The sequence below is a fragment of the Apteryx mantelli genome, chromosome 13 (genome assembly GCF_036417845.1).
Source record: "Apteryx mantelli isolate bAptMan1 chromosome 13, bAptMan1.hap1, whole genome shotgun sequence".
Taxonomy (NCBI): Eukaryota; Metazoa; Chordata; class Aves; order Apterygiformes; family Apterygidae; genus Apteryx; species Apteryx mantelli.
This window is the reverse complement of record NC_089990.1, coordinates 3,893,052-3,917,009: the sequence shown is the minus strand read 5'-3', so window position 1 is coordinate 3,917,009 and position 23,958 is coordinate 3,893,052. Positions and strand designations below refer to the sequence as shown.

At 61.2% G+C, this 23,958-nt stretch overlaps 1 protein-coding gene across 1 annotated transcript in view; it reads left to right on the top strand.

Annotated features, from left to right (window-relative positions):
* NLGN3 (neuroligin 3) overlaps positions 1-23,958 on the top strand; it is a 49,742-nt gene that overhangs the window by 15,231 nt on the left and 10,553 nt on the right. The window contains exons 2-3 of the mRNA XM_067304110.1: positions 6,721-7,473; positions 21,421-21,570. Coding sequence (XP_067160211.1) covers positions 6,996-7,473; positions 21,421-21,570 — 628 coding nt within the window. The 5' untranslated portion in view covers positions 6,721-6,995. The remainder of the gene's footprint in view (positions 1-6,720; positions 7,474-21,420; positions 21,571-23,958) is intronic.

The following is a 23,958-nucleotide window of genomic DNA, read 5'->3' as shown; positions in this document are numbered from 1 at the left end:
TGCAGTAGCCTTTGCATGTTGTAAGAAGACTTGTCCTCTGTCTTGTGTCATCTTGACTAGTCCCGGTCTTTCAGGATTTTGTCCAAGGCTATGCTTTCCAGGCTTTTTGTTGTTCTTGATGGTCTCCTCTGGGGCCTCTCAGTTGGTCCAAATCTTTTGGGGGATGAAGCAGTCCTGTGAAGTAGAGCAGAATAATTACTTCATGTGTCTTTATAATCTGTGAGGAGAGCACAATAATTGCTTTGTGTGTCTTTATAAGCTGTCCTCCTGTACGTTCTAGTATATTTGCCTTTTTTTATGACAATGGCATGCTGGCTCACGTTCAGTTTGTACTCCTCTAACTCTTATGACCCTTTTGGCAGAAGTGCTGTTGCGTTATTCTTCCCTAATCAGTGTTTGTGCAGTTGATTTTTTTTTTTTCCTCTACCAGTGACTTACAGCCCTGGCCAACATCTTTCAGCCCTTTTTTCAGTCAGGAGCATGTCAAGTTCGGATCTTGGCCTCCAAAGTGCTGGGTGTCATATGCAGATTTTAAAACACATTCTGTTCTGTCATTTAGGTCATTTATGAAAATGTTGAGTAGTAGCAGCAGCAAGGCAGACCTTTCTGAAACCCTACTCGTACCCTTTCAGTGTAACTGTGAGCCCCTGGTAACTGTGCAAGAACTCTGATGGATCTGAATTCCTGGGAACTGCTTCCACAGTGGTGATTCCTGCTGGGAAATGTCTGCCTCCTACGTGGTCCGGGAAACCTGGGGTCAGAAAGACCCACTGGGCACGGTTCATAGCGCTTCACCACCACCTTTCCTCTGGAGTATTAGCCTCAAGCCCCAGTCCAGGCCAAGAGCATTGGAAGGTGAGAGCCAAGACCTGCTGGCAGCAGGATGGTCTTCAGGAGCCGCCAGGACAGCTGGACACAAGCACAGCAGCCCGGTTGTGCTGCACCTTCTGTGCTCCCCAGTGTTTCTATGGGTCCACAGCCCCACTCCCGGGTTTCTGCAGCTCTGCAGGCCAGGCAGGAGGGCACCGGCTGTTTGTAAGAGCCTGGCAGGAGGAGAGCAGCGCCTAGCAGCTGGCAGCAAGGCGAGCGCTGCTTGTGAGAGCTGCTGAGCAGCAGCCCGTGGTCTGGGAGCACAGCCGGGGGAAACGGTTCGGCGAGAGCTTGCCCTGGCGAAGCAGAGGCGGCGATTTCTCGTGCTGCTTGCTGGGCGCGTGTCTGTGTCGGGGTGCGAGGGCCAGGCCCCCGCTACCTCTCGTGGTGACGCAACAGGCTCTGATGGTCAGCAGAGTTGCGCGCCGCAGAGCGGCCGCAGGGTGCAATGGGACGTCTCCTCCACCTGATGTTGGGATGAGACCGTCCTTTGGAGCCCACAGGGTGGTTTGAGGTCCCTGTCTGGCCGGGCCTAGAACCACCGTGTCAACGTGACAAGCTGAGGGTTGGTTGTGGCTGGCATCTGCCTGAGCACGTGGGAGTGGGAGGCTGGACACCAACGCGCTGGGCTGGGATGAAGGGGCTGGCCCAGATTCCGTTATCTGTTGGGTTAGCGGCTGTTTCAAGCCCGATACCTCCTCTCATATGAGGGCTGGCTGCCTTGGTCTGGCCTGGCACCGCTCGCTCGTAACTCCTCAGTCCTCTGCCAGAAAAGGTGTGGATCCGATTCTTCTGGCTGGTGTTGAGACGTCTTACTGTGCATCTGCAATTTAGACTTCCACAGGATCCCGCCTGCTCAGGTTTCCATGGAGAGTGTCTTGTTGTTTGGGAGGGAGCAGTCTGGCAGACAGTACAGTTGTGGAAATACCGATAGAGCGTTTGTTTTCGAAGATGCATGACTAAAATCATTAACGGTTAACAGCCTCACTTCCTCTGCTTGCACCACCGGTTTTCAGCGGTCTGGCAGACCGACCCGGGATGCCTGCAGAGCCTTTCTTCTTCTGGCTCCTCGCGACGCGCTCCTCTCGGAGTCCCCGCTTTGGCCGTGTCGGCTCCGACCGGCCTGGTTTCACTTCCAGTTGGCAGGCTTTATTTCCTCCTGGCAGCCTCCTCGCCGCTCGCAAAGGCTGCGGGGAAGCAGCAGCCATCTTCGCCGGGGGCCGAGCTTGGCTTCGCTTCCGCAGGCGACGGCGGGGGAACCGTAGGCGGCTTAACCCGGGGAAGTTTTGCTTCTACCACCCGTGGGATGTGAGGGAATCACTTCCCTGGATGAAGTGTCCTCTCTCAGATCTTCCGTTTCTTTATTTTGAACGCTCGGAGAGAGCAGGAGAGCCTCGCGTTAAAACCTTTCGAGGCGTGCATTGGAGGCAGCAGACAGCGATGCAAGGCGCGCGCAACAGCCCCCGGGGGTGCCGCTGACTGGCGAGCCCTCCGCGAAGAGGGCTGAGCTCTGCTTTTCATGGCAGTCTGTCGGCGTTAAATTAAGGCTAAATTCCCACACTAAATGTTATGTTAACGTGAAGTTACAGCAGAAAGCGCAGAGCACAGAACAGCAATATGAGGGTAAGATGTGTTGCGGGGATATTGTAATCATCCCAAATGAGGCATTTGAAACGCAGGGAATTCCATATCTAGGGTTTGCATCATTTTTGGTTTTGTAATTGAAAAGCAGTCCAAACACAGGAAGGCTTGGAAGCGTGTTGCTGAGGTTGTTTGGGTGCCTTTATTCTGTGCTGCAGGGACATCAGCAGATGGAGGAAAAAAGTCTTTGAAAAACAATGGAATCAAATCTGTTGTTACGAATGTGAAAATACTGTGATTTGAATTTTACTGTCATCGCATTGTGGCTCTCTGAAGTAACATTAGGGTTATTGTGTGCCTTGACTGTGCATCTCCGTATCTGGACATATTTGGCTGTCGCAAATGTCACTTACCCCTCTGTGTCCTATGCACTGTACAGCTTGTAATTTGAGACAGTCGCGTGTCTTGTAACGTATTTTTCCTTGGGTTATAGATGTGTACTTGGAACTTGAATTCTGCCTTAACATATGGTTTTTGTCTTTGTATTTCCCTGTTTTTTGAAAACTATTAAAAGGCCACGGGTGAGGATTAAACAAAACCCCAAAGGAATATCGTGATAATAGAATTCCGTAGCAAGAATCCGATTCGGGCTCTGTTTTACAAGGAAGATTCACTCTTGTGCTAGGACGCGGTGGTTACACAGGCTTTGCAGCCGCTCCGAGGAGGCGAAGCGGGGGGTGAATTCAGCCCTAATTTTGCAGCGCCTTGTGTGCGCAGCCCAGCTGGCAGGCTGCGGGCTTGCCACGCCGTGCCGCCTCGGCGGGTGGTGCTGCGAAATCCCTCGGCCGGAGGACTTCTCGGAGCCCTAGCGCCCAAGGCAATGTGTGGCCGCAGCCCTGCAAAAGACCTTGATCCAGGAAACCGCCTGGTAAGCCACAGGTGGCGGGACTGTGGCGTGCACCTTTCCGTGGAGGAAAAACGACGACTGGTCAGTTGAAACGGCTCTGCTGGGAGTTACAGGCGCTATCAAACCTGCCCGTAGCTTCCAGCCATACAAATCGGATATGACAGTCGTTAGTAATTTGACTTTATCCTAACCTATGGTTTCCAAAGGGAAGCTGTGCAGCAGATCTGAATCGGGCAGTTTGGAGAGCGAAGAGCGTGCAAGGTCGCCTACCAGCAACGCCGGCTCCGAAGCACGCTCGAGATCCCACTGGAGAGTGCAGCGACTGTGACGCATGTCGGGGTGTCCCCGTCTGTTCGTCGCATCCCGGGATGCTGCTGCTAGGCGAAGCTCAGGCTTCTGCTGAAGGAGGAGAATTGCTACAAGGAGGATTAGAGGAATGTTTGTTCGCTTCTGGAGCGGGAAGGACAGCGGTGCAGCCAGGGCGCTGCTCTGAGGAGGCAGCGAGCAGGGATGTTGTGCAGCTTTGTGATAGCAGTGCTTGGCATATCGGGGTGTCTTGGCTGTATTTCTGTCCCTCGATGCACTTCATTAGCTCTTGCATTCGTTTTCCAGGTTTTGGCACCTTCTGGGGGGGGAGACATACCAGTGTTGTTCTCCCATGGCGCGCGGTGTTGTCGTTGCTTCTCTCTGCAGCCCCGTTCAGTGTGTGCCACTCTCCTCTTTCCCGTGGCGAGGCGGGAGAAGGCGGAGGGGAGACAGAGGGTGCGCAGGGGTTGTGGACATCGGGTAGAGGCAGGGGCGCCTGCGTGTTACGTCTCCGTGCCTGGAGGACGAAAGCGCTGATCAGTCTCGGTTGTGATAGCTCACCCCTCCGGGTCGTTCCGGGTGGGTGTCCTTGTGCTGCGTCCTGACCTTGCATGGGGCATGAGTGCAAGCGCTTCGCTTCTCCCCACCGTTTCTAGGACCCTCCTCGTCCTGAATTACCGGCTGTCTCTCCGCGGGCTCTGGAAATGTGTCTGCATTCCCCGCCTTGCCAGACCGGGCAGCCTGGGTGGGCTGGATGCAGTAACATGATTTTCTGGGCTGAGTGTCTCTTATTATGCCTGTCATACACTGATTTCTGAGCCTGCTGTTTTCCCTGGGCAGATCAGGAGGGCAGGCACAGCACGGGCCCATTTCCTTAATGACCGGCAGCGAATTGCCTGCACATGTGCAGTGCAGATTTGAGACGCCCTTCGTGTATTTTTTTTTTTTTTTTCTCTGCGGATTTTCCTCGTTGGATGAGGTGTTCTCCCTTCGGTGGAGTCCCTGCCCAGCTGAGCCTTGAATAGAGCCACTTCCTTCCCTCCGCACAGAGCCCTTATTTTGTGCTCCAGTAATTCCAAGGCAACTCCGTTCCCCTCCGAGCTTTGGAGAGATTTACCAGGTGGGCATGTAAGGATGCTCGGGGGCAAAATGGAGGTGCCCTGCCGTTGCATTGCCGTCATCTCTCCCAGGGTGAGGAGGACGCACGGCTGGGACAGGACTAGTGGCCTCTGACCCGCCGCGAAGCAGCGGCCCCCCGAGCGGGGACGGGGCTGTAAAGCCGCCTGCCGAGGTGAGGAGCTGCCTTCTGGCTGCCGCCGCCGCTCCCGTCCGTCCTTGCCCGCTCGGATGCTGCGAGGGCGAACGTTGCGCGTCTGTAGGCAAGCGCAGCCTCCGCCGCCTCCCCTCGCCCACGTCCCCCCGGGGAGGCAGCCGCGCCGGCGAGGGGGAGGGAGGGGGCCGGTTACATAAGACCCGAATGCGGCAGGCGGCAGCGCGGGCAGGGGAAGGGCAGAGCGTTGAAAAGCCACGCAAGCCTCCAGCGAGGGCTCCCCGGCGCAGGAGCTCCGCTCGCTGACACGCGTCCCCAGGTCCCCGTTGGCAGCCGCTGCCCGCCCTGCCTCTCTGCGGCTCCCTGCCCAGCCCGGCCCAGCAGGCAGGGGCTGCACACCTGCGGCATCTGCTGCCTCCCCACCAAGACCCTGGCGTGCTTCTCCAGGGCTGGCCCAGAGGTCCTGGGGTTGGGGGAAAGGGGGTCAAGGAGATGCTGCTGGGTGCTGGTGGGGACGCCGCCCGGGAGCGGCGTGGCTGCTCCTGTCCTGCCGGCAGAGCGCCCGCGTTGCACCGCCGGCCAAAGCGCGGAGGAGAGCCGAGGCACGTTGAGGAAGACGGCTGTCCGCAGAGCACGCGGGCCGGCAGGATGGGTGTCTGGGGCCGAGCGCGTGGGTCCCATCTGTTGGTGTGTGAGGTGGCGAGAGAGCCTGAACCGCCCGTGGATGCAGGGCAATGGGAGGTGGTGGGAGGCAGGCGGCGCCAGGACGGGGGGAGCGATGCTGGGGATGGAGCCAAGGGAAGGAGCGCGGGCTGCGCAGCGTGGGAGCCGGGAGGAAAGGCGCGGGTGGGCCCGCGCAGGACGGCAGCGGAGGTGGCAGACAGGTTGCCCCCGCGGGGCCGCACCGTGCCGGGGAAGCGGCACCGTCCTGCTGATGCAGCGTCTTGGCACCCTGTAAGCCGCTGCCGACGTCTTCCCGCAGTGCGGGGCGAGGGGGGCTGTGCCGCCGTGCGGAGCAGCCACGCGGCTCTCCCGGCCCTGCGGACCGCCCGGCGGAGCCGAGGCGCGGGCGGGCGTCTGAGCACCGAGGGTGGGCTCTGCCCGGCGCCGCGCTGCGTGCACAGGCAGCCGCTGTCTGCGCGCCTGCACGTGTTCTGCGTGTGCTGACAACGCTCGGCTTTGTTGTCTCGCGTATCGTCTCGGGGTGTCCTCCGGGCATCGCGGTCTGGGCTCTCACCTCGGGGAGGTGAACGCAAGGTCCTTCTCAAGGTCGCGCAGGCCTGATGAGCGCAGCCGGGGTCCAGCGTGTGGCACAGGGGTCCTGCAGCCTCCTGGGCTTTTGCTCCAGGAGCGATCCGGCCAGCGAGCTGTGTTTCCCTGGTGTCTGCAGGATGAGGGGTCCTCTTCCTCCTCTCCCTGGCGTGCTCCCGCCTGCAGCTGAGCAGGGGCTCCTGCCCCACTAGCAGGTGAGCATCTTCTGCTCCCTCAGCCCTGCCCAAGGTAGGACCTGCCCCATGGGGAAGCCTGGTCCACCACCTTAACGTTCATGCCCTGCTTGCTCCAGCTGTCCTCTGAGCTGTTCCTTCAGGCTGTGGAGTCGCTGCTGCTCCCGGAGCTGCCCACTTGCGTAGTGGAACAGGCAGAGGCAAAGGGTGATGGGGGGCGGGAGGGCCCGGCAGCATGTCCGAGCAGTGTCCTGCTCAGGGACACTGGCTCTGTGTGTGCCGCAGGTCCTTTGACTCTTTCCAGAGTGAGTCTGCTGTTAATTACCTCCATCTCTCCACAGTGTCAGCAATCCCATCAGGGCCGTGCCCTTCGAAGGTGGACAGCAGTGGGCAGCTCGCAGGCTCTGAAGAGCAGTTGCACTTCTCTCTGGATCAGTGCTCCTAGGTCACCCGGCTGAAGGTGCGACTGGGCTGTGCGTTGCTGATTCCTGGCTGTCTTACCCCACGGATCTGGCTCTTCCCGGTGGACAGGTCGGAGGCTTGCTGTGATGGGGATGCCCTGAGCCCTCGCCCCAGGAGCTTCAGGCCTGGATGTTGGTGCTGCTCCTCCCAGACGATGTGGCTGATACCCTGGAGAAGCCCTCTCTTGCCCCCTGTTCTCCAAGTGCCTGAGCTGGTGGCCGGCTGGGACCTGCGTCTTGCCCTCTGGCTCCTGAGCTTTGCCTCGGCTGTTGTGCGCATGGAAGGCCAGGTCTACTCTCCGACTGTCAACACTCACTATGGGAAGTTACGGGGGGTGCGCGTGCCGCTGCCCAGCGAGATTCTGGGGCCTGTGGACCAGTACTTGGGGGTGCCTTACGCCGCACCTCCTGTTGGGGAGAAGAGGTTCATGCCCCCTGAGCCCCCACCGTCCTGGTCAGGCATCAGGAACGCTACCCACTTCTCGCCAGTCTGCCCCCAGAACATTCACAACGCCGTTCCCGAGATCATGCTGCCCATCTGGTTTACCTCCAATTTGGATATAGTGGCCACGTACATCCAGGACCCCAACGAGGACTGTCTGTACCTCAACATCTACATCCCCACGGAGGATGGTGAGTCCCCACCGGGGTGCCCGCAGGAACGTGCACTCTGGGAGGGCAGGGGAGGCCGCTCTGCTCCTCCCCAGCAGTGGTTGGTCTCACCTGGGTGTTGTGTTTGAAGCATGTGGTTGTGGACCCTGCAGCATGCTGTCTGTTTGTGGAAAGCTTTCTCTGGCCACTCAGCTCGCCCTCTGCCCTCAGCTGCCATCTCTGTCTCGCGTGCTCCCGCCCCTCCACACCTCTCGGCTCCCACCCCTCCACCTCCATGGCATTGTCACGGGTTCCTCTCTTGTGTTGCTAAATCTGAATCAGACTCTCTGACCGCAGATCCACAGAGCGACGAGCTGGTTTGTGCTCCCCAGGCGCCGAGTGCCAGGTTCTGTCTTGAGTTGGTTCGGGTTTGTCCTTCCTCCCCCTTTCCCACCCTCAGGTCCATGCGCTAGTTGTGGGCGCGGGCTGCGGCTGCGGCTGGGAGGAACACTCTCTGCCTCTCCCCTTGGGCCGGCGGCGCCGGCTGCTCTCGCGAGGAACGGGCCGGCTCCTTTTTCAGGCCCTGGCGCAGCCGGGAGGTTGGGGGCACCGGCCCGTGCATCACTTTGCAGCTCGCCCGTCTGCCGGGCGGGGATGAGTGTGGGGTGCTGGCGACCCGCGGGCACGGTCCCGTTGTGGTGAGGCTGGGCGGCGCCGGGTGCCTCCTGTCTAACCTTTTCCTTTCCAGGGGACTCCACCTGAACTGTAAGTAAAGGGGCAGAGGAGGCAGCGCCTGCCGCGGCCTGCAGCAGCCTCACCACACCGGGAGCCCTGGGGGTTAAGCGGGCTCTAAGAGCCGGCGATGGAAGCGAACCGGAGCAGGGCCTGCTGCGCGCAGAGCAGACTCGCGGGCAGGTGATTTTTCTGCGGCCTGCTAGCTCTGCTCCTCTGTCCTTGGGGCTCTTGGCCCCGGGACGCGCCACACCTTCCTTCCATCCCAGCACAGCTGGCCCAGAGTTTTCCTCCCACAGCAGTGCTCCCTCCCCACGTCCCGCGGTCCCGGGGGTGGCGGGAGGGCGGCAGCGTGGTTGTGATTGCATGCCCACTCCAGCCAGTGGAGCCTCCTGTTATTTTGTAGTCTTTTATTCATTTTACAGTAAAACGGATTTCCAAGGAATGCACCCGAAAGCCCAACAAGAAAATATGTAGGAAAGGAGGTATGTAGCAAGCCGACCGGCAGAGAGGCACAGAGAGGAAAGAGAGAGAGAGTGAGAGAGAGTGAGAGGGTGCCTGCCCGTTCTCTCCAGGCCCGCGGCGTGCTTCTCCAGCGCCTCTCTCGTGCCGCGACTAAGACCGCGGGCCCTCCGAGCAGCCTGCCCCGCTGCCTGCCCGCTTTCTGCTCAGAGGAACCCTTCGGATGCTCCGGCCGCGTCTGCTCCCTGCCCTGGGAGCTGGCGCCAGCGCTGCGAGGGTGCTGGTTCTCACCGAAGGTCTGGGTTCAGATCAGAGCAGGACGCTTGCGTCGCTCCAGGCCTTTCAGAACAGCTGCTTCCAGGCGTGAGAGCCTGCGCTCCTGCCTTCATCCTAACGTCACCAGCAGCCTGCCAGCTCCTAGTCGTGAGAGAAAGCCTTTGGTCGCGTGTCACACTTAAATGCACCCCTTCCCTTAGGGCTGGTGGGGCTGGGTCTCTCACCTCTTCCGTCCAGAGCAGGGTGGGCCTCCCTCCCACCCCCCTCAAGGGCATATCGACCCGCCCGGGGATGCACATGTGTGTGCACGTGGGGTCTGCGGCCCGTCCTGGGCCGACCTCTCCCAGCGCCCTTGGGATCTCTTCCCCAGTACCGCATCCCTGTCATTTAGCATCCAGAGTTCCTCTGTTACAACGCAAGTCTTGCCTGGCTCTGCCGACGCTGCCCTGTTCTGCCCCGGCCTGTGGTCTTCCCTTGGCTGCACGTGCCAGGACTGCTGCCCCTCTGCTTGCACGCATCTGCCTCTCCCAGCGGCGCGGGCGCGTTCAGGGCCTGCTCCCCCCCCCTCGAGTAACGTCCTTCCTGAGCTGCAGCCTCCTCGGAGGCAGCAGAGCATCTCCAGCTCAGACACAACTCCACTTTGTCTCGTCTCCGTCTCCAGGGCTGCGCGGGGCTCATCCTGCTGCGCTGCAGCTCTGCCTCCCGCTCGGCTCCCCCAGCATAACGCCGTGCTCCCGATCCAGCCTCGGTGGCACGGGCCTGGCCGTGGCAGGCGGGAATCGGACCTCTCACGTCCGCCTTGGCCCTTCGTCTGTCCCCCCCACCCCGCGCAGCCCCCCCCTGCCCCCGGCAGGCAGGGAGAGGCCAGGCCTGGCTGCTTTCCGCATCTCTAAGCAATCTCCGCTGCCACCCGAGGCCCGACGCGGTCGTGCAGACAAGCTCTTCTGAAAGGCTCAGCGCAGGAACGCCAGGGCTCCGCAGCCCTGCGCGGGGCCGCCGCTGGGCTGCCGCGGTCCGCGCCGCTGTCCCGGGTGTCCTGCGGCAGCGGGGGGGCCGTGTCTCCCCTACTTCGTTCTCTGCGCGCCCCTGTGGTTCGCGGGGCCTGTTGCAGCTGGGCTCGGAGGTTTGGGGAGTTCTTTCCTTCCAGCGATTCTTTTTTTTTAATTTTTTTTCTCCCCCCTGCGTTCTGTTGTTCAGTTTCTTTGCTTTGCTTTTCCTGTCGCTGTCCTGGCTATTCACACGCCATCTCTCCGAGTGCCAAGGCTGCCCCTGAAAGGGCTGCCGCATTAGGGAGTCTCCGCACGCCGCCTCCGGAGCAGGCTGTGCCAGCGAGATGGAGCCACTTCAAAGCGCTTCCTCTGCCGGCCCTCCCGCCCCGGCCCTCCCCCGGCTGCCCGGGCTCCGCAGCCCCCGCCGCGGCCGGGCGCGGAGGTGAGGGGCCGGGGTTGAGGGCCGGCAAGGGGGGATGACATAAGACACGAGGAAAGGCCTTAGGTGCGTTTGTCACCTGGTTTTGCCCCCCTCCCCGTTCGCTCTGCCGGTGGCGACGGTTGCTTTGCAGTCCATCCGTTGTGGACTCTGGCCTCCCGGGCCCCTCGGGGGGGGGGGGGGTTCGTCCTCGTGCCCCAACGCGCCGGGGGGGGACCTGCCCTCTGCCCCGCATTGGGCGCCGCTGACTCGGGGAGTTCAGTGGCCGGATCCGAAGTGCGAGCGATTTGAGCACCCAGGTGCGACGTGCAGAGGACGAGAGCGCCCGGCCGCTGGCTCTGCCCTTCGGCTCAGGCCGCTCTTCTGTGCCTGTTGACTTGCGTTAATGGAATAACTCGTAACGAGACGCTGAAGCTTCCCCGCCCCTCAACTTAGCTCTGAATTTCTGGGGTGAGTAGTTCTTAGGGTGAAGATAACATACCTGCAGTCTGTGTCTGTTCAGTGTTTATCTGTTGACTTGTTTTGGAATATTCTTGGTTATTATTTCTAAGACTGTTTCATACATGAACATATAGAAGCTCTCACAGATCAGACAGCTGTGCAGTATTTTTGGTAGTTTGAAATGCCTCAGCTCCCACCTCACTGTAGTTTTTATGATTAGTCCCCCATAAGCTCAGCTTGTTTCATAGCAGCCAAAGCACGGAGAATTTATCAGGCGGATTCCTAGTTTCCTGCATGGGTGCAGACAGCTCCCTTCTCCTGGAATAAGTCAGGGCGATCGTGCTTTGAGAATAATTAACCATGCACTGTGCAGAAGGATCTGACAGTGATTAGGCTCAACTGATGCTCAAGTTTTAGTGAAAATAAAGCTGCTCAGCAGGAAAGCATGTGCTTGTACATGCTCCGGTATCTGCGTGCAAAACTCGGCTCTGCCCTTTGCTTTGTGTTGCAAACGCTTCCAGCGTGCGCTTTGCTCTGATGGATCCTAGGACGCTTTCCCCCTTCCCTCGGCCACCGCTGCTGCTGCCTTGGTCTGAGGCGGGCCGTGCTCTGGCGCCTAAGGAGTTGGATGTTATTTCTGGGAGGGGAAGAGTGTGGATGCTCTGCACGTATCAGACCTCCCCAGTTTTTACTGGTGACGTGTTCTGGCGTAGTCTGCCTGGCATCCTGCAGCATGGTTGTGGCTGTGCAGAGCCCATGGTGCTGCTGAGACAAGTGCAGCAGCCTTGCTTCTCGCTCTTCTGTGCAAGGATGGCCAGAGCGCCAAACAGCTGCTGTGCTCAGGAGGTGCTGCTTTGTCTGCTCTGCAGGAGAAGCGTTGCAGCTTCTGTGCAAATGAACCCCAGGAAAGTAACTTCTCTGAGTAGCAGTTGCGTCCCAGTGACTGCAAGACTTCTGTAGTTCTTCCTTGCTGGAAGTCTTCTTACCACCCGTCCTGCAGCCTCCATATCCCGGGATCTCTCACTGCTAGCCACGTGCTTGCAATAAACTCTGACCTGAGGTCTCCAGGCAGGGCACCTCATAGCCTTTGATTTACAGTGGCTCCTATTCTTTGTGTCTCTTCCTCGTGCTTCTTTAGTCCCTGCTTCTCTGCAGAGCTCCATCGGGGAGTGGGAACCCCTGCACTGTGCTTCTGCTTCGGGGAATGATTTGCAAAGGCGAGAGTAGGTGTCCGTGCTGGCAGGGTCAGCAGAGCATGAGGGGATCTGATGCTTTTGAGGAGTCCGCTCAGGGAGGGAGGCAGCTCCTGTGCATTACCCAGGGACAGAGATGGGGCAAGGCAGCGCCCAGATGCAGAGCAGCCCCACAGCTAAGGCTGATGGCTGGACTAGCCATGGGAGCTGCTTCTGGCTGCAGAGTCGTTCAGCGGCAGGATCCACAGCTGTTGTCAGTCCTGGTGCTGCTTCTGGTCATCTCTGGAGGCAGGAGCTGAAGCAGCTGAGCCAGTGTGGCCACCAGCACGGGTGCAGTTCTGGCTGTATCTGGCCATTAATACAGTGACGGTGTCATTGTGGGATCCTCCTCTCTGAGGCATTGCAGCTGGAGTCCTAGGGCTGCCTACGTGGGAGCCTTCAAGAAAAGTTTACAGCCCATCTGGGACTGTTGCACCCATGCTACATTGAGGAGAGGGTGCTGGGGCTGCTGGAGGTGGTCTTTTAAGAGCTCCTGATGGACCACTGTGTCTGTTCCTTTCTTAGCTAGCAAAAAACAAGGGAGCTGCAGCATCTTCCCACCCTCCTGCTTGTCCCCCCACGCCTATGCCTTGCTGTGGTTTCTCTGGCTGAGCAACAGCCCCTGAAATCACAGCAGGTCTGGAACTGCTCTGCTGGGGCCCCACAGGGGCAGCCCTGCCCTGGGCTGCAGCCCAGTTTCTCTGGAGCTCTGGCTTGACTGGGTTTGCAATGCCTTAGTCTGCCGTTTGCGATAGTCAGAGGAAAGTCCTCCTGCCGTGGCCTCGGCTGTGCCCCTGGGGTAGCGGGGCTGGCTGTCCCAGTCCGAGTCAGCCGCGAGCCTGCAACAGGGGTCAGGCGAGACCTCTGGGCAGGGACATGCTCCGGCTCTGCCTCACGGAGGAGACTTGGATCTTGAAAAATCTCAGCTCAGACTCTGCTCTTTTATCCACATGGTGCTAAGCCCAATAGGTTCCTAGGAATAGGATCCTCGCCCTTCTTTATCTCTGTTTACACTGGCGTCACCACTGTTGGAATGGTTTACTTATGATAGCGTAAATCCGGCGTGGATGTTCCTGTTTCAGGGAAAGTGATTTTCTTTTTTATTGAGCTTGAGCTTAAACCTACTTCTCAGATTTGAGATTAAAAACATATGCATCCTTCTCGTCAGCCTGAACTACGTCACTTCACAGTCAGCTTTAAGTTAAACAGTTAATAGGCATTCATACCAGGTTAGTGGAATAAGTTCTTGACAGGTGAGGAGAATCAAAGCTGTAAGTGCTTTATTTTTTCTGCCTGTGAATCAACAAACTTAGACCTGACTAGTTGTGCTCCCCATACTGGCCAGGAAGGTTGGTGCTGTTGGGCTCTGTGTATCAGCCTTCACTGGTGTGGAGGAAGATCTCCTGGTATGGATGGCCTTGGAGACTGGAATAATGGGCACAGGGAGATAGTGGAGCAAAGTGCAAGGAATGTGTTAGAGGGTCTAATCTGTAACTTCTCTTAGGAGCTTGGGGCCAGCGGTGGGCAGTTGTGGAGGCGAACACCGGAGCTGTTTTAATTACAGCAGTGTTATCAGCTGCCAGTGCTGTGTGGCTGCAGAAGAGGCGGCTGCAGGGGGTTTCGTGGGAAGTATTTACATCAAAGCTCGAGAAGCACTCACACTGCTGCACAAAGCAGGGGTGAAACCTCATCTGAAACGCAGTGCAAGCCAACCAACGTATGAGAGCGAATTCAGGCTGAACAAAGGCAGAGAATGATGAGGGCAACCAAAGGAGGCGAGAAACCTGCTAATGAAACTACAAGAGCTTGGCTTGTTCAGCCGGGCAGCCCTGCCTGGCTGCTCTCTTTAACTGCCGGCAGGTAAGCACCCTTCAGTGCCGCTCTCTTGCTTGGAGACCTGTCAAAGGTGAGGGATGACAGTGGCCCGGGGTGAATGAACGTGAACTATCCACAGATAAGTGTGGGCTAGGAGTTAGGAGGTTTCTGGGGCAGCCTCTCACCAAGCACTGAGAGGCAAAAAGCCCTGACTGGCTTCCAAGTGGAGCTTCATCAGTGTGTGAAGCAGCCTCTGCTAGCAGGACCTGGACCCTGTAACCTAGGACTCTGCCGTGTCTTTCCCAGGAGTCGTGACTTTGAATGCCTCCGGAGGCAAATATGCAGGAACTGGAAAGAGCTGTTGTGAGCAGCCCATGTGCTATGCTGGCTTTTGGCAACCCTAACCCTGAGAAGCCCCTTCCATGGTCAGACACCTCTTATGGGTTATTATTTCATGAGTCTTGCTCCAGTTCTTCCTGTTCACCTGCAAGTGGTTGCTTGAAGCCATACCTGAAGACCCTGCCAAGTCCCATTGCCCTTGGTCATCTTCGCATCAGCTCCTGCTTGTGGTCCAGCCTGGGTCAGCAGCCCAGGTCCCGCTGCACCCTTTGCTGTCTAGTGGCTCTTCTCCTCATCTTTCAGTATGAGCAATGTTTGACCAGTGCTGCTGCATCTGGAGGAGTCTCCTCCATTTCAGGGGGAAGTGTGGGGCAGGGTGCCCCCCCGGACCTTCCTTGGGGTGAGGGAAGCTGATGCTTTGCATTTGCCATGCAGAATTGCCAGCTCTGTTCTCCCGTCCCCATGACCCGGATTAGTGCACCCGTGCTTAGCTTCCTGCTGCTGCTTTCCACCATCTCTGAAATTCTCCTCCCTGCTGCAGTGTGTGGAGCTCAGGTTGTTCCAGACTTGTCCCTGCATCAGAACTGCAGGCTGCCATCTCTGGTCTCTGCAGCACTCTCCGAGCTCCCGGGGTGGCCGTCTCCAGCCTCTCTGGCCGCTTTCCTCCCTGCTCAGCGTCCCTTGGACCACTGACCTGTTGCTCGGATCACAGGGATGTGGTCCACCTCCATCTCCTTATAGCCCCTCAGTGCCAGTTCGTTAGCTGTTGCAAGTTTCCAGTCTGTGCATGGATGCGTTTGTCCCCTGAAAGGAGCCGGTCTCAAGGGCTGCAGCCTGGCTGGTCCCAGGGGTTTGGCAGCACAAGGGCTCTCTGATGTGGAAAGGCAACTCTGGCTGCCTGCAATCATCTTTTCAGCTCTGAGGCACGGTGTGGATGAAGGACTGCTGCCTGCAGTGTTCGTTAGAGAAAAATCCCTCTGCCCGAGCAGTACCAAGGAAGTCAGAGCATAGCACCAGTTAGCAAATATTGCACGGGTACTTAGTCATTTAAGTGCTTTCAGGGCTTGCAGGTCTTCCTGATGAAGATGCAGGAGGTCAAGCTTACAGCCTCTGCTGTGGCGCCTGCCTGCAGAAAGGCTGGGCGGCTGCCTTTGAGAGCGGAGGCTCTCGCGCTGACGTGGAGACGCGGGTGGGCTGAGGAGCTGCGCTTGGAGTGGCTGAGCCCGGCACAAGCCGGGGAAGGGAGGGAGCTGGAGGGATGCAGCAGGGAAGGAGGGGATGCTGCAGGGCTGAGGTGTCAGGCTGAGAGTGTGACATGATTTGGGTGGAGAATGGGAGAATGAGGTAGTGGGAACTGGGGTCAGGTATTTAGGGGGGGGCCTGGACCGTGAAGAGGAAGGTGAGGAGGCAAGGCTGGAGCCCAGAGCGGGGTAGGTCAGGCGGTGACCTCGGAGAGTCGCAGAATATCGGGATGGCTCTTGAGACATGCAGTTCTTCCCTGCCCCAGGACAGGAGCAGCTGTACCTAACCTGTTTCCTGACCGGTTTGTCTAGCCTCTTGTTAAACACCTCCCCAGGACATCTCTTCTGCCCTTTCTGCCAGAAAGGTTTTCATTTTGTCTAGCTTAAATCTGCCTTGCGTAGCTCTGTAGCTGTTTGTCTTCTGCGCCGCAGAGAAGGAGTTTCCCTTCCACTTCACCACTTCGCAGTGGCCTTTTATGCATCGCAAGACTGTTGTTGTGGATCCTGCCAGTCTTCTGCTTTCAGGATTTGAATGACCCTGTCTCCTTCAAATTTTTCTTGCCTGCCAGGTTTTCTAGACTTGCAGTTGTTGGTCCTCTGGCTTTTCTCCAAAGGCCACCTTGCTTAATGTGTTGTGCAAGCCTGTAGCTCACCTGAAGGGCTGAGACCATACTTGAGCTGGGAGGTGTTTGCGTGCCTCATCATGCTGCTGTGTTATATCCTGCTCTGGTGCTTCTCAGCAGGACGGGTTGCTGTCCCGAGCCAGCTGGCGACCTGCTGTGCCACCGGCGCGGTCTGCTCTGCAGTGCTGCTGCCAGCCAGGCCTCCCCGTCGTCTGTCAGCACAGCTGCTTAGTCCTGCCTGCGACGGCTTTTGCCCTTGGCCTGATGGAGCTGCCCCACGGTCATTTCGGACCGTTTGCCTGCTCCTGCTCCCATCTATGTGCCTGTGGGGCGGGTGCCGCCCCTGTTGCCTGCGGGATACCGCTCCACGTGTCCCTCCGGCATGGCAGTGAGAACAGCTCTCTGAGTTTGGCTTCCCAGCCAGTTTTGCAGGGCAGAGGCACCTCTCCGGAGAAGGCCTTGGCCATGTCTCCATGGATTTCCCCCCTCCGCAGAGGAGCCTCTCTGCCTGGCGCAGCAGCAGCATGCTCTACCGATGGGGAAGCCGTGCCATCACCCAGAGGCTCCTCTCACCCCGGCAGCTTTCTTGGTGCAGGCATTAGAAAGCAGAGGACTCGCTGGCTCTGTCGTGTCCCCTGGGGAATCCCGCTCCAGTGCCACGTAACTGTGGCGCTGCCAGGCCGGCTGCGCTCCTGGCGCGGTCGCTGGCCTTGGTGTGGCTGGAGGCCTGGGTCCCTCGTTGCAGACAGGGGATGCGACAGAGGAGAGCCCACCTCGGGTTTGGCCTGCACCTCGGTCCGAGGGGCTGAGGACAGCACAGCCGCTTCCCGGGCCTCGGGGCTGCCTCCCCTCGCAGCTGGCTGCACAGCGCTTGCTTTGTGCGCCGAGGGTGCGCGGCCCTTTGCAGCCAGGAGCCTTAGCACAGGTCGGTGATGCGTTTGCTCGCCCCTACCCCGCAGGCGCCCTTGCTGCCAGCGTGCCCGGCCCCCGTGCCGTGGCGCTGGGCTGCACGCACGGACGGCGGGTGCATGCAGCTCGCAGATGGCCGCGCCTGGTGCACGCAGCCCGTGACGCAGCCCCCTCCGAACACGCGGCTCACATGCGCGCAGCGCAGGGCCGGGGCTGCTGTGGCATTGCTGCTTTGCTAAGCGCCACGGGAAAGCCCGAGAGGCGCTCAGGGTGTTACAGAAACGGGCTTTCTCGGGGTGCTCGCTCGGTCAGGGAAAGCAGGTCGTCGTCTTTCCAGTCCTAGGTGAGCTATATAATCGCTCTTTTAAGAAGAGGGTCTGTGCAGGAGGGAGGCGAGCAGGCTGCGGCCAAACAGGACAGGGAAGACCCCATCGCGAGAGGTCTCCGCAGCTTGCCCCGGCTTCCCGGTGGTGCCCGCGGCGGGCTTGCCCTGCAGCGTTTGCCGTGTGCGCCGTGCCCGTGCCAGGCACGACGGGGGGCTGCAGAGCTCGCGGGGGCGACAGGCAGGGCGGCCCTTCGGTCACGCTCTGCGGATGGAGGAGAACGTTGTCCCCGGCGGCAGCAGGCAGCGAGGCAGCCTGTCCCACTGGCACCAGGGGGATGCCATCCCGGAGCAGGCTCGGCAGCCAGGGAAGCCAGGGCGCGTGAGGAAGCCGCGGAGGGCAGAGCGAGGCCGGGACCGTGCGGCGGGGGCCGGCACGGGCTTCGAGAGGCGTATCCGCTCTCCCTGCCGCCGTGCCCTCCTCCTCCCGGCCGCCCCGCAGCTCGCGCTCCCCCGGGAGGAGCTGGGAAGGGGTCCGGGCGCAGCGGCATCCTGGCACAGCTCCCGGGCAGCAGCTGGCCGTGGCGCTGGGAGAGGTGCAGTGTGAGTAGCCAGCAGTGCTGTGGGGCGCCGGCCCGGCCCCACCGTCTCTGCTATCATGCTATTTTTGAATTCTCTTTTGTTTGTTTTTTTTGTTTTGTTTCGTTTCTTTTCTTTCCTTTTTCTTTTTTGTTCTGTCTCCTCGTGTTTGGTCCCTAGGAGCCAGCGCTAAGAAACAGGGCGAGGACTTAGCGGATAATGACGGGGATGAAGATGAAGGTATTTGTGTGCTCGAGGCTGCCACTGCATGACACGCCAAAAAAAAAAAAAAGCAACTCCGTTTGCCCGCCATCCGCTGCCATTGCCAGGGAGCCCTGTGTGTGTGTGTGCCCTGCGCCGGGCAGCCGCGCGGGGCGGGGGGGGCAGGGGGGCCGGCTGTGCAGGGCCGCGCGGGCCCTTCCCATCCTTCGGGGGAAGCTTTGGGGAGGGAGGGGCGGGGGGGGGGCCGGTTCGCTTTAGGCGAAGTTTGCTGGCTGCCCCGCTCCGCTTGAGCGAGGGCTCGGAGGAAGCATGGCAGCTTGGGAGCAGGAGAGCTCTAGGACACCTGGGCCCATTTCACCCCGAGCCCGGTCATATTCCACCTCCAGCCTCATCTCTCCGGACTCGTCGACGTGCCGTTTTTGGAGCCAGCGACCTTCCCTTCCGCCCTCGCCCGGCCCGCTGCTGCCGCCCGGCCCTCCCCGCCTTGCGCACGCGGCAGAGTAGGGGGCATCTCCTTGCCCGGGCCGGTGCGCGCTCTGCGCTGCCGCCCCTCGCCACGGGCGCGAGGAGCTGGGGAAACGGGCGCCGTCCCGGGCGCGAGCGCCGGCGTGGAGCCGCCTGGGCGCTGCCGGGCTCCCGCGCGGAGTGCACGCAGGTCGGCCGAGCCGGCCCCGCGGTGCAGACGCGGCAGCCCTGCGCGTCCGTGTGCTGGGCCTCGGCGGCGGGTAGCGGTGCCCTGGAGAGCCCGAGCCGGGCTGGATGCGCTGCTCCAGCTGCAGAAGTGGCATCGGTGCCGCTCGGCTGAGCAGCTCTGGGGCAGAGTTAGTGCAGGCGCCGGCAGCGGCGGCGAGCGCTCCCGCTCCCTCCCGGGTCTCGGCCAGGCCAGGGGGCCATGGAGCGCTGGGGGACCCGGAGCACGGCCCTGCCCCAGCCTGTGTCCTGGGGAGTGGGACCAGGGCTGTCCTGGGGCTGGACACGGTAAGGAGTCAAGCGTGAGCGGAGGGAGGATGAGGATGCTGTGCTGGAGCAGAGGGCGCCTCGTGGGAGCCCTGCCCCGAGGGAGGACCGGGAGGAGCACTGCTGCCCCGTATGAGACGAGGCACGGCGAGTGCGATTCGGACGGGCGTGATTGATTGTAGGTCCCCGCCAGGCCTGAGAGAGCTGCAGAGCAGGCTGGTCCTCGGTGAAGGAGGGTTGTTCATCCGCGGGGTCTGGACTCGGTCCGTCTTGTTGCAGGGACGGGAAGAGAAGGCGGGAGGAAAGGTCTGCCAGGCTGCAGCCGTGACATGTTGGGGACCGTAAAACCTCACAGTCTTTGGGAGTCCTGGGGCAGCTCGAGCACGTCCTGGCAGATGGCACGTCGGTTCTGGGAAGCGGATGAAAGCTTTCTCATCGGCAGTGTCAAAACCTGTTGTTTTCTCCCAGTAACCTGTGCCCCAGGATCTCTTGTACCAGGGCATAAACTGGAACTCATCCAAAGTGGTTTGAGCATGGTAAATCCCTGCACTGTAAGATGTGCAGCAAATATTAGGAACTGTTTATTCCCTGGTATGGCTCTGGGCACGTTGCTGCCGTTCTGGTTTGGGGAAGTCCCTCTGCGTTTTGATGCCAGCGTGTGGCAGGGAGGAGAGGACCCAGGTACGCGCGCTGGTGCTCACGTTCGCATGGGTTTCAAGCAGGTGGCCCCAGGAAGAGTTTTCCTGCCGGAGGTCTGCTGCACGAGCCAGGGCCGTGTCTTTACTGTAGGACCTGGGAGCACTTTTTGCTCTCCAGCTCTGCGCGCTTGCCTGGCCGCATCCTGACCATAGGTCAATAAAAGTCCTGGCTTACATCTCTTCATTCCCTCATGGAGGGAAACCCCGGTGCCCGGTCTGCGAAGGAGCCGCGGATGCTCTACGAGTGCATCGACGCCTCCCTTGCCTGCACGGCCGATCCCGCGGGGGGACGGGCGGAGGGACGGCGTGACCGTCAGCCCCGCGCACGGCCCGGGCAGGGCGAGGGGGCATCGGCCGCGGCGTCACCTCGCTGAGCTGAGCCAGGACAGGCAGGAGGCCGAGGGGGTTTTTTTTGGTAGCAAAGGGTCTGGCAAGCAGCCGCTGCGAGGGGAGGCGGAGGAGGGCCGCAAGGCGCTGCCGCGGCGGGGGCCTGGGGCCGGGGCGGCCGGCGGCAGCACGGTGCGCAGGGAGGTCGCTGAGCACGGAGGGCCTCGGAGGCAGCGGCCGGTCTCGGAGAGCCGGAGGCCTGGCTGGGGGCAGCTCGGCGCCGCGGCCGAGGAGGGCTCCCGCGGGAGCTGGGCGCCGGTGAGCGGGGCGGGAGAGCGAAGCCCCCCCCCCCCCAGGGAGGGCTGGGCACCGCGGGCACGTGGCAGGACCCGGCGCGGTCTCCGCCACGGGTGCAGCCACCTCCTCCGCGTGGGTGGCCGTCCTCCTCCCCGGGGCCCGGCGAGGCAGCCGGCCGCTCTCCCCGCGCTGGGCTCCTTCGGGTGAGCCCAGCGTGGCAGGAGGGGCAGGACGTCCCCTGGGCACCGGCCGGCCAAGAGAGGGACCTCGGCGCTTCTCCCTCCCGTCAGGCTCCAGCTCGTTCCTCCCCTGGCCGCGGCGCTCCTGCCCCCCCGGCCTGCGGGGTCCCGTTCCCCCATCCTCACTCCATTCCTCATGACCCGTTCCCGTGCGGAGCCCGCGTCACCTCCCGCCACGCACACGTGCACGCACTGTCTGCCTCTCATCGCCATGTCTGTGTCTGGGCACGGGGGTGCCATGGGCTTGCAGCCAGGCAGCCGGCAGCTTTCTGCCTTCCCAAGGAAGCGCAAGGGCCGGGGATGGGGGGGGGGAGATCCGAGGGCCGAGCATCTGTCAGCGTTCCCCCCCCCCCAGCCTTTCCAGGTCCTGCACACCCCTCCCAGCCCTGCCCCTCTGCAATGCCAGTTTCCAGGACTCCCGGAGCGGAGGACTTGGGTCCAGCCGGAGATGGGACGCAGGGTTGTGTCCCAGGGCCGGATGCCGAGGGCCAGCCCCGGCCTGCCGGAGCTCGGCAGCCCCCATCCCGCAGCGGAGGTGCCGCTTCCAGGGATGCAACCGCCGCTCCCGCACGTGCCGAGACCCAGGGCAGCTCCCTCCGACGGGGAAGCAGCGCTGGGACGGAGCCAGCGGCTGCCGCCACCCGGAGCGGGGCTGGCCGGGTTGGCTCGGTGGCCTCGGCGGGAGCCTCGGGGGGCACCGGGAGGGCTCCGGGTTTGGCCGCCGAAGCAGGGCGCTGGCCGCCCCCTCCCCGCTCCTGGCAGCTGGCATTGCCCTTGTCTTTGGTCTGCCTCTCGGGCAGGGTGCCGCGGCCGCCGGCGGGGGCCTGCGTCTAACCTCGTCTCCTTTCAGACATCCGGGACAGCGGGGCCAAGCCCGTCATGGTGTACATCCACGGCGGCTCCTACATGGAGGGCACGGGGAACATGATCGACGGCAGCGTGCTGGCCAGCTACGGCAACGTCATCGTCATCACCCTCAACTACCGCGTCGGAGTGCTCGGTACGCGCCGGGCGGTGGCGGGGAGGGCTGCTGGCGCGGTGCGGCTGCGGGAAGAGCGCCCGGTGCCGGCTCTGCTCAGGATGGGCCCGGGGGACGCGGGCGGGCGGCCGCGCTCCGGGCGCTGCCCCGTCCCCGCGCCCCGGCGGCAGAGCAAGGGGGTGCCACGTGGCAGCGCCCGCGGCAGGCCCTCGCCATGCCGTCCGGCTCCTGGCACGGGTCACGCTGGCTCGTTTACACAACCCGGCTCAGCTGCAAGCAAATATTGGTCTGCGGTTAAATAAATAATAAATGTATTTACCCAGCATCTCCTCCCGCGAGGGCTCGGAGCAGCGAGCCTCGCCGCCCCTGGGGGCCTATCCGCTGTCCCTTCCCGGGCACGTAGCGCCTCCCAGGCCGGTCGATGGGCTCTCCCCGGGGGCACCGGCGCTTCCCCGCAGCGGTGTCTGTGGCAGGACGCCGCAGCACTGCTGCTGGCAGCCTTGGCCAGGCGCCGGGGCAGCCTGTGCCACTATCCAAGGCCACTTGTGCAAGGTGACGGCTCTCTGGCTGTGTGACCGGGGCAGCTGTGCATTGCTTCGGCCAAGGGGACAGTGCTCAGACCCGGACGTGCCCGACCCCGGGACCTGGGTGCAATTCCCGGAGCCGCTGTGCCCGATCCGGCTGAGGCTCAGGTCCCCGTGTCCGCCGGCCCGGCGTGCCCGCGGCTGCGCGTTCCTGAAGGCGTGCGTCTGCTCGCTGACAGCTCGGTGCGTGTCTCGCCGGCTGCCTGGCTGCCATCGTGTGGCAGCGTGCCCGCGGCGGGCGTGGGAAGCGCTGCGCGCAGGACCCTCGCCTGTGCCCGCGGCGAACGCCCGGGGCCCCGCACCCGCCCTCCGTCCCGCCGGGGTGCGCGGAGAGGGGCCCCGTCGGGCTGCCCCAGCGCCCCCCTGCCCGGGAGCCCCCAGGTCCTCGGCCTGCGCGTGGAGCAGAGGAGCAGCGGTGCGCCCACCTGCCTGCTGCGGGCACCGCGCAGGTGTCCTCGGCCTCGCAGGAGCGATGCGCGGGGCTGTGCCACATCTGAGCCCCCGCTGCGTGCCTCTTTGCTTCCCTCCTCCGCCCTGGACGGTATCGGCCACGGTGGAGCCGGGCTGGGAGCGAGGGGCACCGGGAGGAGCCCCGGCACGAATGCGCACTGCTGGGGCAAGGACTGAGCCGTGGATTGCCGGGAGAAGCTGTCCCTCGAGTGCTAGCAGCTGTGGCCGTGAGCTGGCCTAGCGGTGGTCCCCACCACTCCATAGATGCTGTCAAAGGCGGCCAGACAGCACATGGGCATCTAACCAGCCCTTGCCTGGCCTCAGGACAGGTTCTTTACGCGATATGCATGTGTCTGGATGCATCTTTTAGGGAAGGGACCGGGAGGGGGATAAGGGCAGTTTTGCTCGTACCTGGGGAACCACGTGAGATGCCCAACCAGCTCCCGCCGCAGCGCAGGAGACATGCTTAGCCCTCCGCATCATGCATCTCCCTGCCTGCTGCAGCCGAACATCCCCGGTGGGCTGTGACCACGCAGGGTTTGCCTGGAGCCTTGGGTGCACTTTGCTGCTGCCTCCCTTAGCAGCCGGGGGAAAGGGGTGCGTTTAGGTTTGCCTTGGGAAGGACTCCTTCCAAACCAAGACACTGGCAGTGTAGGCTCTTTCTAGAGATCCAGACTGGCACAGAGCTCTCCATAGGCAGCTGAGCTTCCCATCCTGTATTTGGGGCAGCACATCCCTCTGGAAGCCAGCATACCCTGTGCTATGCTGGGGAAGCCGGCCTGAGGTCCACAGCTTTGTCAAGATTGACATGGGCTTCTGGTACGAAATAGGCTTTGCAGTAAAAACAAGCAAAAGTTTCTTTAAGAAGCCTTAAGGTTAAGCCTTTAAGACTGATAGGTGCAAGTTTAGGGACATATGTTACAATACAAAATAAGACTTAAATGGTGCTATCATCCTCTCCACTTAGGTGCTGCATTGCACCCTCCTGCAGCACCTCTGGTGCCGGAGCAGCAGGTCACACACACACACACCCCCCCTCCGCCTGCCAGTGTTACCGCTCTGGATTTTTCCTCCGTAACACGATTTTGGCTTCCTGCTTTGAGTCAATGCAAATGAAACATCGATAGCTTATCTTGGGTGTTACCTTTGGTGCTCAAAGCATTTCTCAGTAAAATCGTTCACACTCCAAGCTTTTGCTCTTAAGCTGCAGTCGGTTCCTCTCTGCCCAGCCCACCTCCTTGCATTTATAGAGCCTCCTCCAGGCCACGCTGTTCCACGAAAAGCACTGCCTGTGCACACGCTGCCTGCCTGCCTGCAATCACGGCGCTTGCTCAGCTCGCCTCGGAGCGTGCGTGAGATGTCTTGACCTGTTGTT